The sequence below is a fragment of the Ostrea edulis genome, chromosome 3 (assembly GCF_947568905.1).
Source record: "Ostrea edulis chromosome 3, xbOstEdul1.1, whole genome shotgun sequence".
NCBI lineage: Eukaryota > Metazoa > Mollusca > Bivalvia > Ostreida > Ostreidae > Ostrea > Ostrea edulis.
In genome coordinates this window covers 31,338,899-31,356,186 of record NC_079166.1, presented here as the reverse complement: position 1 = coordinate 31,356,186, position 17,288 = coordinate 31,338,899, and the positions used below count along the sequence as shown (strand labels likewise).

Below are 17,288 nucleotides of genomic sequence, written 5' to 3'. Positions count from 1 at the left end.
CTGTTTCTCCCTTGCAACGCACATCAAATTTCAAGATGTATGATTAGACTGCATTAGAATGAGAACCTAATGCAAATATACCAATATATGATTTTATACTGATATGTTGAATTCAAGGAAGACATCAGGTGTAGCTATATCACCATACCAACCAATATTCCTCAGCAACCAACATAGAATTTCAAATTGTACAGTTCAGTTGCCTTGAAATGAGAATACAATGCAAATATATCAACATATAATTCTTTACTGACATGTTGAACGCATGGAAGACAACATGTTTACATATCACTATTGCAGGCAATTTTCCTTAGCAACACTTAAATCATGATTCTCTACCGACATGTCAGACCCATTGAAGACATTGAGTATAATCATATCATCATAGCATCAAATTCTCCCTTGTAAAACTAATCACATTTCAGTTTTTACTATGCATATACACTAGAGTATATCACCACATTCTATTGCTATGTTCTTCTACATCTTTGAAATTATTCTACATTCATGCTTGAGGTAAACTTTGAAGTCCATGTTTAGGTTCAATTTTGCTGCAAGTGAATTTTCCTTATACTTCTCGAACTGGGAAATCTTGTCATCATCAGGTTTAAAAGTCCCCATGCTTCTCAGAATTCCTATGAAGGTTACAAACAATGGAGTTCCATCTGCAGCCAGATTGTCGAATCATTTCAAGCTTGTTCTCTATGATGTAGGGTAAGTATTTAGAATCCTAAATAGCATGGCCCTTGAAAGAAAATGAAATCAGTTTCTTTGCAGTAGGACTGGAAAATGTATATTTACATAATGGTCGAAAAGCAGGCAGTCCTGATTACTTGTGGAAAAGTTATAAGTTGTTTACTGTGAAGGCGCATTTCTTTTATATTAAATGATGTTACCTGAAAATATTTTTGCCATTTAGTTTAGTACACCATATAAGCAAATTCCTGGATTATGGATCAAAGGCATTGCTTTTAAAGTGGGATTTTTTCTGCACAATGTCAAAAATACACATTCATTGAAACAGATATTATCTATACATGTATGTCAGTTTCTAAAATTTATCTTACCTGCATCTTTTAAAATAAAGGTGCACTATGAGTCGCCCGTTCATAAAGATAGAAAGTCTACAGGTTGAACACCTTGTAAATCAGTTATATGGATTGAACAAAATACACAGATTATTTATAATAAGTTGAGGGATAAAATTGACCAAATTTACGATTACCTTGATATTTCTTTGACCAATGTTTGTGATGTCAATAAATGTATTGATAATTTTTGTGTTTTACCCCATTGTAACATTTATGAGCACGTATCACATAATATAGATAGTAGACCATTACCGAAATACAATAAGCCATGGTTTAATGAAAGTTGCAAAACATTATTGAATGGTTGTAAAGATAGAATATTTTATTTTCATAATTGTAAATCTATAGAAAATAGGCAGAAATGATGTCAAGCAAAGAGTGCATACAAGAAAATAGAATCAAAGTTAACGCGTTAATACAAAATGTTAAAAGACAATATGTTAAATCACTTACGAGAAAATAATTCAAAACATTTCTATAAATTGTTTAAGTCAATTAAAAGACAGAAAATATACGGAGCAGCTTAATTGATAACGATTTTTACCTGCATTTTAAAACTTTAGTTTAAAAAACCCGAGGAATTAGATGAAAATGCAACTGCAGCCTATGAGGAATCAGATCGAGAGATCTATTTTGTAGAAATCAAGACGGCTGTGGGTAAACTTAAATTCAATAGAAGTTATTGTGATGATTGCAATTTGAATGAAGTATTTATTAAATGTAGCTATATATATATATATATATATATATATATATATATATATATATATAAAGCACTAAATAATCACAACTAGGTACTGAAAATTTTCGCCCCAGCCCGGGGTCGAACCAGCGACCTGCGGCACCCACCGCCTAGCAAGACTGTCAAACCAGTGCGTAAGTCCACTCGGACACAATATATATAATGTAAAACTTATACGGTACCAATTTCGAGATGCACATTTCGAAAAATAATTTCTTTTAAGTGATGTTCAACCGAAATATTGGAAATATATATGTAACGGAGTTATCCGTTGTCAAAATCAGTGTACCACGAATGATTTAACAATCAGTATTAAACATGTCAGACAGCATATGGCCCAATGGTAGGTTGTATGTGCAAACTAGATCGTTACAACGATGATAGGATTTGCAAAATGCTGACTTTAAACGAGAGTGTTGAAACCCCTATACCATCAACTTGTTTCTCTGTAGCTTGTCTCGATTTAAAAAATGACCTTGTGCAAAACAAGCTCTTGCCTATCGAATCAGTTGAGAGATAAAAACTCCATCTGCAGGTGGTAATGCAATATTGCTGCATAAATATGGGAAGTTGACGATGGGGAAGCTGAAATCATCCCGTTTGTCATAAAGTTGAGTTGTTAGTTTGCCGTTAATATCTACTTTCAATAAAATATCTAAGTATCCTCCACCCCGAGCCCGCAGGTACTCATCGAACTGACACATGAACGAAAATCACTATTAATAGATAAAACGTCACCAATATATCTAAATGTCGAACCGAAGGCCACAGCAAGATACCCTCTCCTCCTAGGTAGAAAACCCCGAACAAACTCCGCCTTATATGAATACAAAAAAGGTCAGCCAACAAAGGAGCACAATGTATTTGTTGTTCTTTGTTTTAGTTTGTTTTCATCGTTTTACATGTATGGTAATTGTGTTAATTAGATAAAGCGCTATATAAATTATTAATAATAATAATCATTATAAAGATTATTATCATTATTATCATCAATATTATTATTATCATCATTAACGATATTGCAAAAGCTGTTTGATGATATATTTTTATCGGGCTTTTTCCTCGAGTCGTGGACTAAAGGCTGTATTGTTCTGGTATTTAAAAGGGCAATGTTAATGAAACCAATAGTTCTAGAGGTACTTCACTGGTGAGCTGCTTCGGAAAATTGTTTATAAGAAAATTAGATAATAGAATCATAGAATGGAAAAAAGAATATAGTATATTGACCGATGCACAGTTTGGTTTTAGGGCAGGATTTTCTACTGTAGATGCAATATTTATTTCACAGTCACTTCTTAACGAAACCCTTTGTGGTAAAAAAAAAAAAAAAAAAAGAGAGAGAGAGATTTGTATTGTTGTTTCATTGAATTCCAGAAGGCTTATGATTTAATTCATATATTTCAATTGTGGTATAAAATATTCAATGAAGGTATACAAGGGAAGATATTCAATATCATTCAGTCAATATACAATAATGTTAAAAGTTGTGTAAAATACGACGGATTTTTGAGTGACTGTTTTTGTAATGACACAGGTTTAATGCAAGGCGAAACTTTGTCACCCATTTTATTTTCGTTATATGTTATCGCTTTTGAGATGAGCTTTATTAAGGAACATTATCCAAGTATCGATATTCAAATGATAAATTTATTCCTTTTAATGTATGCAGATGACATAGTTATCATATCCGAAACTCGTGAAAGTTTCAAAAAAATCGTTAGACACTCTGAATAAATGTACTCATGAGTGGAAACTAAATGTTACTGTACAAAAAGTAAGATTGTTGTTTTCAGGAATGGAGGAAAATTATAGACAATGAAATATGGTCTGATGATAATTCCTGTTTAGATATTGGCAATGGAAATAATTACCTTGACACACTGTTTAATTTTAATGGTTAACTCCTCAAAACACAGACACATGCCACAGAACAAGGGGGAGAAGCAATTTTTTCCGGTTTCCAATAATTAAAATAAAACATTCCTTTAATACAGAAACGAAATGTTACATTTTTATACATATATCAACACTGTTTTATTATACGAATCAGAAATATAGTGTTTTCACAAAGCCCCAGATGTTAGAAAAGTCCATATAGTTTTCTGTAAAAAGTGTTTTGGTGTAAATAATACAACCTGTAATAACTTAGTTTACTGCGAGCTTGGTAGAGTTCTTCTAGCGATCAAAATGAAATTTCGAATATCTAAATATTGGCTTCAATTAAAGACAATCAAATAGCTGTATTTTAAAACCATGCTATGATGAACAAGTTTCCTGTAATGATAGTAGGGTTGTAAACAATCAAAGAGAATGGATAAATCTTGGTTGGTCTCATCTTTGGAGTGTCTGAAATATAAATAATAATACTTACAAGTTCATCGAACAATGTGATTGATGTTTACAAGCAAGCAATTTTAGAAGACATTTCAAATTTACCAAAAGGTTTTTCTTATACCAGTATTTGATTAGTAAGTTTTCATTACAGTTTTACTCAAAACCCATTCACTCTGTTCACAAATCTTTTATTACCCGCTTTAGAACTTCATCTCATAAATTGAATGTTGATTGTATGGTTGATTGATTGCATTTTGTTTAACGTCTCGCTGGCGAATATATTACTCATATAGAAAGGACATCCCCATTTAGTCGCCTCTTACGACAAACAAGGGATGCTGAGGACCTATTCTAATCCGGATACCCACGGGAAAATTTTGAAGTTGGGAGACATTATGATATAGTCAGAGAACGACGGTTATTTACTGTTTGTGAGCTAAATGATGTAGAGGATGAGTTCCTCTTTATTTTGAAATGCCCTATCTATGATGACTTGAGAAAAAGATATTAAGAAATTCTATTATACAAATCCCAGTGCTTTCAAACTGATTAAACTACTCAGTGTTAAAAATACTGAAGAACTGATTAATCTTTGGAATTTGTTTTACTGTATGCACCTAAGCTACAAAATTATCATATGATGTGATACTGTATTGTTCAATTTCAATTGCACATCATTATAACATTGTTGTCTACTCACTCTCCACAATGCCATTCCTGTTTGTTTGCATAATTGTATTTATGTATATCTAATGAGCCTGTTGTTCACGGAAATAAAGAATTACAGATGGTAATCATGGGGTGTATTTTTTCACAGTGCAGTGCGAGTTATTTCAATGACTGGAACATGTTCATTGATGAAGACATGATTTGGTAAAACAACATCGACGACAATTTATCTCGAAATAAAAGACACCACAGAGTCCTCCACATCTGCTTCTTACCTAGATATTTTATTGAAAATAAAAATTAATGGCAAACAAACAACTCAACATTATGACAAACGGGATATTTCAGCTTCTCCATCGTCAACTTTCAAGTTAACAGGGATTTATCAAATCGACATGTGAATGAAAACGATTATTGTTAATAGATAAAGCATCATCTATATATCTAAATATTGAGTTGAAGGCCACAACAAGATATTTTTTCTTCTCATGTAGAGGCTTTTGAATAAACCCTCTTTCATAAGAGTATAAAAATATGTCAGCTAAGAAAAGAACACAATTCGTGTCCACGGGAATTCCAACAGACGGTTGGAAGACCTGATCTCCAATGATACGAAAATATTGTCACGGAGGAACTCCGGCATATTTTTATTTCAACTTCAGAGTACTTGTGCATGGAATCAAAGTGGTGTTTTACAAAGTAATTTTTTGAATGACTGATCATAAGGTTATCAGAAATTGAAAGATGCAGTAAAATGGACATTTACCATATATTCATAGCTAACAAAATTAAAAATTTACTTTCAAAATGCAATTATCTGCTTCCTATGCATTAAGCATGAACGGAATGATAATAAAGTATGGTACACCGATTTCACAAAATGAGAGAAATAAAGTTTCACATTTGTAAAGCTAAGTTTAACTGTCGTAAACTATTGTTTATTATACTTAATACATGTAATGATAGCCTTCATTTTACATTTCTAAACCATAATATACGCCATAATCTATGTTTCACAAGCCTAAACTATACTTAAGGAACAAAGTTTTGATTTAAAAAATCAAATATAATTTATTTGATAAATTAAGTTTCCGGATCTTTAAACTATAATTAGTAATTATGCACTGTAGTTAACGGGTGTAATTTATATTTTACGACTTTTAACTATGTTCCTAAACATAGTTTTTCTCATTATGAGTAGAAAGAGCAATGAAACGTTAAAAGTTTAAAAAAAAAAAAAAAAGGGCAAGCTACTGACAAACAAGTTGATGGTACAGGGGTTTCAACAGTCTCGATTGAAGTCAGCATTTCGCAAATTCTATAGTCGTTATAACGATCTAGCTCGTCAATACAATCTATCATTGGGTCAAATGCCGTCTGACATGTTTCATACCGATTGTTAGGCCGTTCTTGGCACACTGATTTTGACTACGGATAACTCCGTTTTCCTGATCAGGATATAGGGCTCACGGCGGGTGTGACCGGTCGACAGGGGATGCTTTCTCGTCCTAGGCACCTGATCCCACCTCTGGTTTGTTCAGGGGTCTGTGTTTGCCCAACTATCTATTTTGTATTGCTTATAGGAGTTATGAGATTGATCGCTGTTCGTTATCTTCACCTTTCACATATTCGTGATTAAAAGCAAGTACTTGACTTGAGGATTTCATATTTTTTCTGCCGTCGTCATGTTGGATGGCGGTTACTGCATTAAGATGCAGTCGATTAATACCAGTGTTTAATGAAGGATTCATTACATGATCAACGGGGGTAGAGATTGTTCAAAGAATAATATATACAGTTTTATCAAAGAAGCAAATGAAATGATTTTATAATTCATTGCAGAATGATCAGTGTTCTCCTACCGTAACAACTAGGATAGGGAGATACAATACATAGGATTCGAAATGGCAGAGAAACGGGTCTTGACAACTCCAACAGACGAGGGCGTAAGTAAATATAAATTCTGTATATTTCAAACTTATCAATAACTGCAGGATATTTATACATACGCAATACGGGTAACGTCACAATCTTCATATCGTACTCGGTTATTACGGATCCGGAAGTGGTGAATTACTTCATCACATATACGCTTTATATCAGTGAGACCCACACACCAATATGTGAATTCCTTCTTTTTAAACCACTTTTTATACATTTGCTGATGTTACCCACTTGTTGGAATATTTCAACGATGTACAGACTTATTTAATTTAAACATATTTTATTGAGAAACTCAATAGGATTGGGCAACAGGCATAGCCTACATGCATGTAGGCCTTCTCACATGTACAGACTTATTGTCAATGACTTTAAAAGACTTAGACGAAATGATGTGGATTTGGTTTTATATCTTAAAATTAAGCACCTGGTACCTATAAAATGGAGGGGTCGTCCTCTGTTTGTGACTCGTATACAGTTTTTATTTATTTCACTATTTCCCTGCATGTTTCGTCAGAATATGGTACAATGTGTACATCGAAATCAATTTTAGTCCATAGACGTGTAAGAAAGGAATTGGCAATATTGATTCAGATCCAGTGTACGGCGAATTGTTACTTGCTGTACGGCGTATTGTTAAAAAAAACCCAACTTTTTCACTGTACAGCAACTTGTTAATCCAACAATTGCAGGAATGTACAAGGTTAGGGATGAAGCAGCAAACTTTTTCCCTCGTACGCACTAAGCTTTATAAGAGAGGAGTTAATATGCACTTGTTTTCCAATAGCATCATGTTCATTTGAAGAAAAAACCAGTTTAAACTAATGTACTATGCTCTATGCCACTCGACTATGCGTTTTGTTCCTTCTTCGAATTAATTTCACCTCTGCGAATTGTTGTTGAATGAAATAATGTCATCAGTGGCATATTTAGAGCCCCTTCCCTTCCCCCTTTTGTGACTAGAACACCCAGAATAATATAAAATTTGAATTAATGCAAACAAAGAGGTGCAGCGAGATCAAATATTTGTTGTTATTTATTGGTATTATGTATAACGGAAAGCTAAAATAACCCATACTCGTAAAAATAATCTAAGACTTCTTAAAACTCTCCCCCGTGTGGACCCGGATGTGAAAAGAATACGTCCTCGGCACCCTCTTTGCCTGTCGTAAGAGGCGACAAAATAGGGGCAGCGACGGAGAAAGGGATCCTGGTGGCTGAGAATTACAGACACTGGGGTTTATAGTGTCTGTTGACCAACATTCCTATTTGGTCCCGACTTCTGCTAGACTGGTTGTCAAGTTTGACCTGAATTGATCAATCGGCTGGTCATGCCGAGCTAATAATATTTTCATGTCATAGTACTGATGTCTTTTCAATGCCCTTATAAGTATATATCCTGAGTTGGTTTTTGTTTTTGCAATTTTCTAATCCGCCAACTCTTCCTTGTCTATATGTATATATCAAGCGATGGCTTAGGGTCAATCAGATAAATTTTGTCTGAGTATAGATTCTTTGTATCCCTTTTGTGTCGGTCTTACTGGAAGTCCGTTTGAACTGACATCGCCCTTGTTGGTGCTCCGAGATGGGCGGGGAGCAAGGAATCCGAAATATCATTCATTCTAATATGGCTACTTATTGGCCCAAGAACATTGTTTCTCAACAGCTTTAGAGACCACTCTAAACGATGAACAGATTAACCCTGTTACCGAGCACTGGCCCCGTTTCATCACACTTGAAGCAGAACTATCAGACGAGCAGACGAAGCCTTTAACAAAGGTCTCGCCTTTTGTTATACAAAAAGGTCTACAAGGAATAATTTAAACTCCAAAATCCGTCAAAAAATTGAAATCTGGAGCTCTTTTTATCGAAGTTTAAAACAACAATATTCTCCTTCCTTGCTGAGCTCCCCGGGTGGACCCGGGTGTGAAAAGAATACGTCATCGGAACCCCCTTTACCTGTCGTAAGAGGCGACAAAATAGGGGCAACCAGTTGGCCATGGGTTGCAACCCGAAAGGACAGAGAAAGGAATTCTGGTGGCTGAAGGTTTACAGACACTGGGGTTTATAGTTTCTGTTGACCAACACTTCAGTTTGGCCCCGACTTCTGCCAGACGAGAGGTCAAGTTTGACCCGACTTGATCAGTCGGCTGGTCATGCCGAGCTGATAATAACTTCATGACATAGTATTGATGTACGTGCAATACCCTTATAAGTATCTTTCCTGTTTTTGCAATTTTCCAATACGCCAACATTTTCATGTCGATATGTAAAACTTATACGGTACCAATTTTGAAGTACCAGATGCGCATTTCGACAAATAATGTCTCTTCAGTGATGCTCAACCGAAATGTATACATCAAGTGGTGGCTTAGGGTCAATCGGGTAAATTTTATCTGAGTATAGATTCTTTGTATCCTTAGGGTCAACCAGGTAAATGTTTTCTGAGTATAGATTCCTTGTATCTTCTTGGTGTCAGTCTTACAGGAAGTCCGTCTGACTTGACATCGTCATTGTTGGCGCTCCGTGACGGGCGGGGAGCAAGGAATCCGAAATATTATTCATTTTAATATGGCTTCTTCAAAAAAGTTGTTTCTCAACAGCTTTAGAGACATCTCTCAATGATGCACATATTACTCCTATAAAGGAGCACTGGCCCCGTTTCATCACACTTGAGACACAACTTTCAGAGACACAAACAAAACCTTTAGCGAAAGTATATCCTTTTGTTATTCGAAAAGGCCTACAAGGAATAATTGGAAATGGAAATTTAGTCAAAAAATTGTAATCTGGAGCTCTTCTTATGGAAGTCTCCCACAAAACAAACAAACAAATAATATACTTCCTTACTAACTTTGAAAGATCTACCTAGTATACCTGTAATCTGTAAAACTCACTATGGACTGAATCAAAGTAAAGGCGTCCTGTTTGACAGAGATCACGACCTGGATGGCATTCTTGAGCAGGGAATCCAAAAAGAATTGGAACCACAGGGAGTGGTCAATGTCAAAAGGTTTACACCCCCCCAAAAAAAAAAAAACAACCAAAGTAAATGACAGCATTCAACCAGCAAATTAACGTATCGAATGTCAATACCTTCGTCAAATATTAAAGTGGGTTTTTACCTAATGAAAATAGAAATGTTTGTGTCAAATCCGCTGCGTTGTTTTAAATGTCAGCGATTTAGCTATGGCCAAAAAATTGTAGAGGCTTCGAAGCTTACTTCAGGTGTGGTGAAGAGGAGCACGATGGAAAAGGTTGTCCAAAAGAACACAAATGCAAACATTGTAAAGGTGGCCACATGGCCTCCTCTAAACAATGTCCGATCTGGATAAAAGAAAAGGGATACATGTACAAAAGGTTAAAACTGAAAAATGCATAACTTACCACGAAGCCAAAAAACTTGTAAACATGTACAATATCCTTAAACCAAATCTGGCATAACATGGAACCGTATTAAAATCATTCTCAATGAAGGATATGTCGACACAAGTCTGTGAGAATGATATATTCCCACAGACTTCGGTACCAACAACAACAGTTTCTTTGTCATCTAAGGACACAAGTAAAATAAAACAGACATCTACCTCTTCAGGGTCCGCAGCTGAGGTTGTAGCTGCGACTTCTGCAGCTGTTGTAGCTGGGACGTCTGCAAAGCGTGCGGCTGTAGACACCAACAAATCGTCTGGGAGACGTGACGCGTCTCCACGGAAAAACAAACCAAAGCAGTATAGCGATTGGGCGCCCAAGGGGGCTATAAACAACAATTTTGGGGTTTTGGAGGAAATGGGGTTTACTACATCACACTCCCCGTCATGAGTTCGGAGTCTTTCTCCAAAAAAGAATAAAGGGAGGATATCCCCGGTGAGTCATAAACAATCATGAATCATCCAACATTTGTCCAATGGAATTGTCGAGGTTTTAGAGTAAATTTCAATGAACTACCGATACTCATTCAGAATCATAACCCGGTAGCCATATGTTTACAAGAAACACTTAAAAAACACAGATAAGATAAATATGAAAAACCACATTATGTTTAACCATTATGCTCAAACAGACAGAACCTCTGGTGGTTCTTCTTCAATGTAAAACTTATACGGTACCAATTTTGATGCACCAGATGCGCATTTCGACAAATAATATCTCTTCAGTGATGCTCAACCGAAATGTTTGAAATCCGAAATAACTATGAAGCTTTAGAGCTAAATATAGCCAAAAACAGCGTGCCAAAAAAAGTGGAGCCAAATTCGTCCAAGGATAAGAGCTATGCATGAGGGAGATAATCCTTAATTTTGAAATGAATTTCTAAATTTTATAACAGCAATTAAATATACATCCGTATTTTCAAGCTAGTAACGAAGCACTTAGCTACTGGGCTGTAGAGACCCTCGGAGACTAACAGTCCACCAGCAGAGGCCTCGACCCAGGGGTCATAATGTAAAACTTATACGGTACCAATTTTGATGCACCAGATGCGCAGTCTATAACAACTTCATCCATAGCCAAATAAATTTCAAAACACATCTTCAAGCAATATCAATCCGTCTTTCTCTTATTAAAACAATTATCCTTTGTTCTGTACATGTTCCTCCAAATTATCATATACAATCTCGGGAACTCAAAGATTTAATACAACAACTTCCAGCACTTTTCTTACTTATGGGCGATTTCAACGCCCATAACCCTCTATGGGGTAGTAATCAAATAACAGATAAAGGTAAAAACTGGAAGATGTAACATCTCACCACAATCTCTGGATTTAAAACGACGGTTCTAACACGTATCTTCATCCAGGCAGTGGTTCATATTCTTCAATTGATACTAGTATATTATATCCCTCTTTACCTTTGGATTTAAAGTGGTCTGTACATGATGATTTGTGCGAAAGCAATCATTTCCCTATTACTGTTAAAGCAAATACTCCACCAGAAAACAATCCTGTTAAACAATGGAAACTCGACAAAGCTGATATGCTATGTTTCGAAGCGCTGTGTCTGCAAGATATCGTATCTAAAAGGTTTGAAGACCACCCAGACCCAATTCAAAAATTTACTGAAACGTTATTACAAATAGTAAATAAATGCATACCTAAGACCTCGAAAAATTCTACTAAAATAAAAAAAACATAGTTTACAGAAGAATGCAGTAAAACAATTAAAGCTCGCAAAAAAAGCAGAAAGACTATTCAATATATCACCAATTTCCTTAAATCTTAATAATTGTCGCATATATCGAGCAAGGGCTCGTCGAACCATCAATATAGATAAACGAAAATCCTGGAAATCATTTGTATCAAATCTAAATTCGCATACTCCCGTGAATAAAGTTTGGAGTGCGATACGGAAAATAAAAGGAAACGGTTCCGGTAAAAATACCAACACCTAAAGGTATGAACTGAAAGAGTCACAGATCAGAAAGATATATCAAATAGTATAGCTAATACTATTTCTAAAAACTCATCAAAAGACAACATGAGTCCAAAGTTTATTTCGAACAAAATAAAGAAGAACAGAAAAATTTGGATTTACATCTGAAACCAATAAGTGTTGTAACGAACCATTTACTTATGATGAATTGTTGAAATCTCTAGAAAAGTCCCATGATACAGCTGTAGGCCCGGAAAAGATCCATTATCAAATCATAAAACATCTTCCTAAACCTACTATTGATTGGTTAAATATTGTTTAACGTCCCTCTCGAGAATATTTCACTCATATGGAGACGTCACCACTGCCGGTGAAGGGCTGCAAAATTTGGGCCTATGCTCGGCTCTTTTGGCCTTTGAGCAGGGAGGGATCTTTATCGTGCTACACCTGCTGTGACACGGTACCTCGGTTTTTGCGCCACATTTAGTCGCCTTCTACGACAAGCAATGGGTACCGAGGACCTATTCTAACTAAATCTTTCCCCATCTTCCTGATCACAGGCTACAATCATTCCTATTCCAAAACAGGTGTGTCCAGGGGTTCGTGTTTGCCCAACTACATGTATCTATTTTGTATTCCTTATAAGAGTTATGAGATTGGTCACTGTTCGTTATCTTCACCTTTCATCAATTATCGATCAATAGCCTTTAGAAGTTGTGTGTGTAAATCCTTGGAATGGATGATCAATGAATGCTTGGTATGGTTTCTCGAAACCAATAGCATTCTAACTGATATACAATGTGGTTTCAGGAAAAATCGAAGCACAATCAACGAGTTAGTAAGACTTGAAACTTATATTCGAGATACATTTCTTAACAAAGAGCATTTCGTCTCTATATTTTTTATTTAGAAAAAGTATACGATACCACATGGAAATACGGTATCTTAAAATATCTTCATGATATAGGCCTTAAAGGGCATTTACCAAACTTTATCAAGAAATTTTGAAGTGATACACATTTCAATGTTCGCCTAGGAGCTACATTTTAGGCAATTTCGAAGAAGAAATGGGCGGGCCACAAGAAGTATTTATCGGTTACATTATTTAGTCTAAAAATAGACAGTTTAGCTGATGTTCTTAAAACGACTTCCATGGAAGTTTATATGTCGATGACTTTGTTCTCTGTTATAAATCTAAAAGCATGAACTCCATTGAGCGAAAACTACAGTTATGTCTAAACAGAATCCAAAATTCGGCTGATGTAAATGGTTTTAAATTTTCCAAAAATTAAACTGTATGCATGCATTTCTCCCCTAAGCGGAAACACCACGATGCTCCTCAATTGCAATTAGATGGCACTCCTATTAAACTTGTAAAGGAGTTTTAAGTTCTTAGGTGTCATGTTTGATAATAAACTTTCTTTTATTCCTCATATAGCAATGCTCAAAGACAAATGTACAAAAGCTCTTGCTATAATTAAAGTAGTTGCAAACACAAAATGGGGAGCAGATAGAAATACTCTTCTACTTCTGTATCGCTCTCTAATCCGGTCTAAACTAGACTACGGCAGTATAGTATACGGTGCTGCAAGAACATCCTATATTAAAGCCGTCGATGCAATTCACCATCAAGGACTTCGATTGTGCACAGGAATTTTCTGAACCTCCCATATAGATAGTTTATATGTTGAGGCCAAGGAACCACCTCTCGACCTACGTAGCTTACAATATATTGTTAAATTAAAAGCTAGCATTTGCAATCATGCATTTAACTGCGTTTTCCATCCGCAGTTTGAACATTTATATGACAAAAACAAGAAGTGTATAAAATAAATCGGTCTACGAGTTAAAAAACATATACATGATTCTAACTTACCTTTGGACATCGTGAAACCATCATCACTTTCTGAAATACCACTAAATCCCAAAGTAAACACATCACGTCTGAATATAAAAAAATTGAAACAAATTCCGCCATTTTAAAGCAAAAATTATCCGAATTAAAACAATCCAAACACACTTCAATTAATATCTATAGAGATGGTTCAAAAGACCAAAATAAACTCGCTGCTACTGCAGTAATCACAAACGACATTTTCTCTTCACGACTTCCAAATGAAGCAACAATTTATACCACCGAAGCAAAGGCTATTCACCTTGCGTTTGAATACATAAAAACTTCTAATGACAAACATTTCACTATATTCTCAGACCCCCTATCACTGTCTTCAGTCAATAAAAAACATGAATATTGATCATCCGTATATTTTAGATATCTTACACCGGTAAACAAAGTAAAATAGTTGAGTTTTGCTGGATCCCAAGTCACATTGGTATCCAATGCAGCACCAAAGCTGACAAAGCGGCAAAAACAAATCACTTCGAGATGATATTGTACACTTAAAAATTCCCTACACTGATTTTAAATATTTCATGTATGTAAATTCTTTTTGGCAAATCTATTGGGATTTCTGTGACACAAGTAAAAAGTAAAATCAGTACACTAATTTTGACAGCGGATAACTCCGTTTACCTGATCAGGATATAGGGCTCACGGCGGGTGTGACCGGTCAACAGGGGATGCTTGTTCCTGCTAGGCATTTGATCCCACCTCTGGTGTGTCCAGGGGTCCGTCTTTGCCCAACTATCTATTTTGTATTGCTTGTAGGAGTTATGAGATTAATCACTGTTCGTTGTCTTCACCTTTCTATTCAAAACAAAGTAAACAAATCGTGTAACATCGTAATGAAACGCCAAGACGAAGTGATTATTTCGAGAATACGCATCGGACATTCAAAATTGACCCATTACTACCTATTAAACAGAGAACTTCAGCCTGCATGCATATCTTGTGACTGTCCATTAACTATACATCACATTATTTTAGAATCTAATGATTTTACCCCCATACGAAATAGACTTTTTAATGATGTGCAATCAATGAAAGAACTTTTTACAAATATCGACAATCATTATATTATACAATATATACAGGAATGCGACTTTTACAAAAAAAAATTAAAAACTTTTATAATACAACTGTTTATATACACGAATTGATTTTTCTAACCTGTTTATATATTTCTAACTTTTATATCCTTCGGGTGGGATGTTAAAGGTTGTCCCGTGTCAAGGGTCACAACCCCCTTGGCACGCAAAAATTCGTTTCCCTGATGTTCGAAAAAGATTAGGCTCACTGGGAGACGTCAGGGGAACTCAAACACTGACAACAAAACATAATCCAATTAGTTAACCGCTGTAAAATGGCTGAAATATTGCCAAAACCTCAATCAATCAATCAATCAAAACTCTCTTTCCACCAGGCTATCCTCCCTTTAACAACTTCTGGACCCGTCACTCGTTATTGAACATGGAATAACATCATCCTAACAATAAAAGTAAACTAAAGGTACTAAAGGCCGAAATTTAGACAAGGTCCTTGAATCTGCCGGGATGACGAAGCCGTTATGCATGACTTATAACGTTTTTCTTTGTTGCTTATCATCACACATACCCATCAAACTTGACAATGATTCCTTATATCAATATTTGAAAAGATATTGAAGATATGATTGATTGTATATTGTTTAACGAAGTACGCTCGAGAATATTTCACTCATATGGAGACGTTAAAAAAAGATATAAAAATACTGACTAATAGAAATTCAAATGCCCATGGCATTTCATGTTAATTTCCATATAGTTCCCACCCAATGACCTTTCATTTTGCATGGCCTAAGAAATTTCATAGAGTTGTTGTAAGTTGTGGGGACACACTGGAGCTTCAAATTGTTATCACAGAAAAAGGTGGAAATGTAAAAATATAATTGTATTTACATTTTCCAATGCCTTTGTCTAGAATAAAATTACAAATTGTCTTGATTTTCTCATTAAGCTATTTGCCGGATTAATATTGAGTGGCGGATCCAGAGGGAGGGGTGAGGGGGGGGTTCGGACACTCCGCTCTTGCAAACCAAATGGTAGAATCCCCTTCAAAACTTCCTGGATCCGTACCTGATATTACCACCAAGCACTTCCGCGACAAGATCCCCCGTCCCCAAGCTTTATTTGAAAACTTTTATTACCTTTTTTATATAAAAGATGTTTACTTTGACTAGATATAAGATAAAAAATGAGGTTGTGATTATAATCTGCTGGACCCAGTTGCACGAAGGTTAATTAACTTAAACTGAATGTTAACTTGTCATTAACTTGGGCATTCATGTAGTGTTAACTTGGAGTTAACTGTCAGTTAAACTGAACTAGCCTTCGTGCAGCTGCCCACTGATTATAAAGTATCCCAAACGAAGTACTGGCTGTATAAAAGTGGGCTTTTTCTAAATATGTACTATTTTACCCACATGATTAACCCCCTTACTCAAAATCCATGCCAATTTTGATTTCATTTAAAACAATATAGATTACAATGACCTTGTTTTTGAACGTTTTTAAACGTTCTTTGTAAATTAGTAAAACTGGTATTATTTGATCTTGGTTCCAGTTTGTAGGTCCGAACATCCTCTAATCCTTTCTGAATTATGAAAGTTCTTATAATCAAGGTCAAAATCAATGGAGTCACTTTACCTTCATACTGATTTGTACGTCTTGTAATCCTCTTGTCATTTCTGAAGATCCCTCTATCAAACCTGGTTCTTAATTGATACCAATTTTATGATTAAGGCCAGAGGTCAAGATCACTTGAGTCAATTAACCTTAATACAAGTTTGTAGATTTTGAGGAAACTGACCGACGATAACACCATAATATAAGCATTTCGGAAACTACTCTGACACATGTCGATTCGATATACATGTATCACAGTGAACTCAAACTAAAAGAAACACCACAGAGTCTTCAGTGTCTGCTTCATATTTGCATATTTTCCTAACACCACAACTTTATGTTAAAAACCTGGTTCTTAAACCTCAAACCTATCTCGACTTTAGTTTCTCCTTTGTCAACGTGGAAATAAAGTTGCCATTTGGTCACATGCTGTCTGACGTGTTTTGTATGTATATGGTCAATTGTTAGGTCGTTCTATGCATGTACTAATTTTGACTATGAAATACTCCGTTTACCTGATAAAGATATGCTGGTAAAGGACTGATGGTGGGAGTGGATGGTCGTAAGGGGACACTTTCG

General features: G+C 35.5%; 1 protein-coding gene across 1 annotated transcript in view; it reads left to right on the top strand.

Moving 5' to 3' along the window:
* The first annotated feature begins 318 nt into the window (after nt 1-318).
* Nucleotides 319-17,288, top strand: part of LOC125676865 (uncharacterized) — a 122,478-nt gene continuing 105,508 nt past the window's right edge. Inside the window, exons 1-2 of the mRNA XM_056160460.1 lie at nt 319-714; nt 6,679-6,782. Coding sequence (XP_056016435.1) covers nt 6,741-6,782 — 42 coding nt within the window. The 5' untranslated portion in view covers nt 319-714; nt 6,679-6,740. The remainder of the gene's footprint in view (nt 715-6,678; nt 6,783-17,288) is intronic.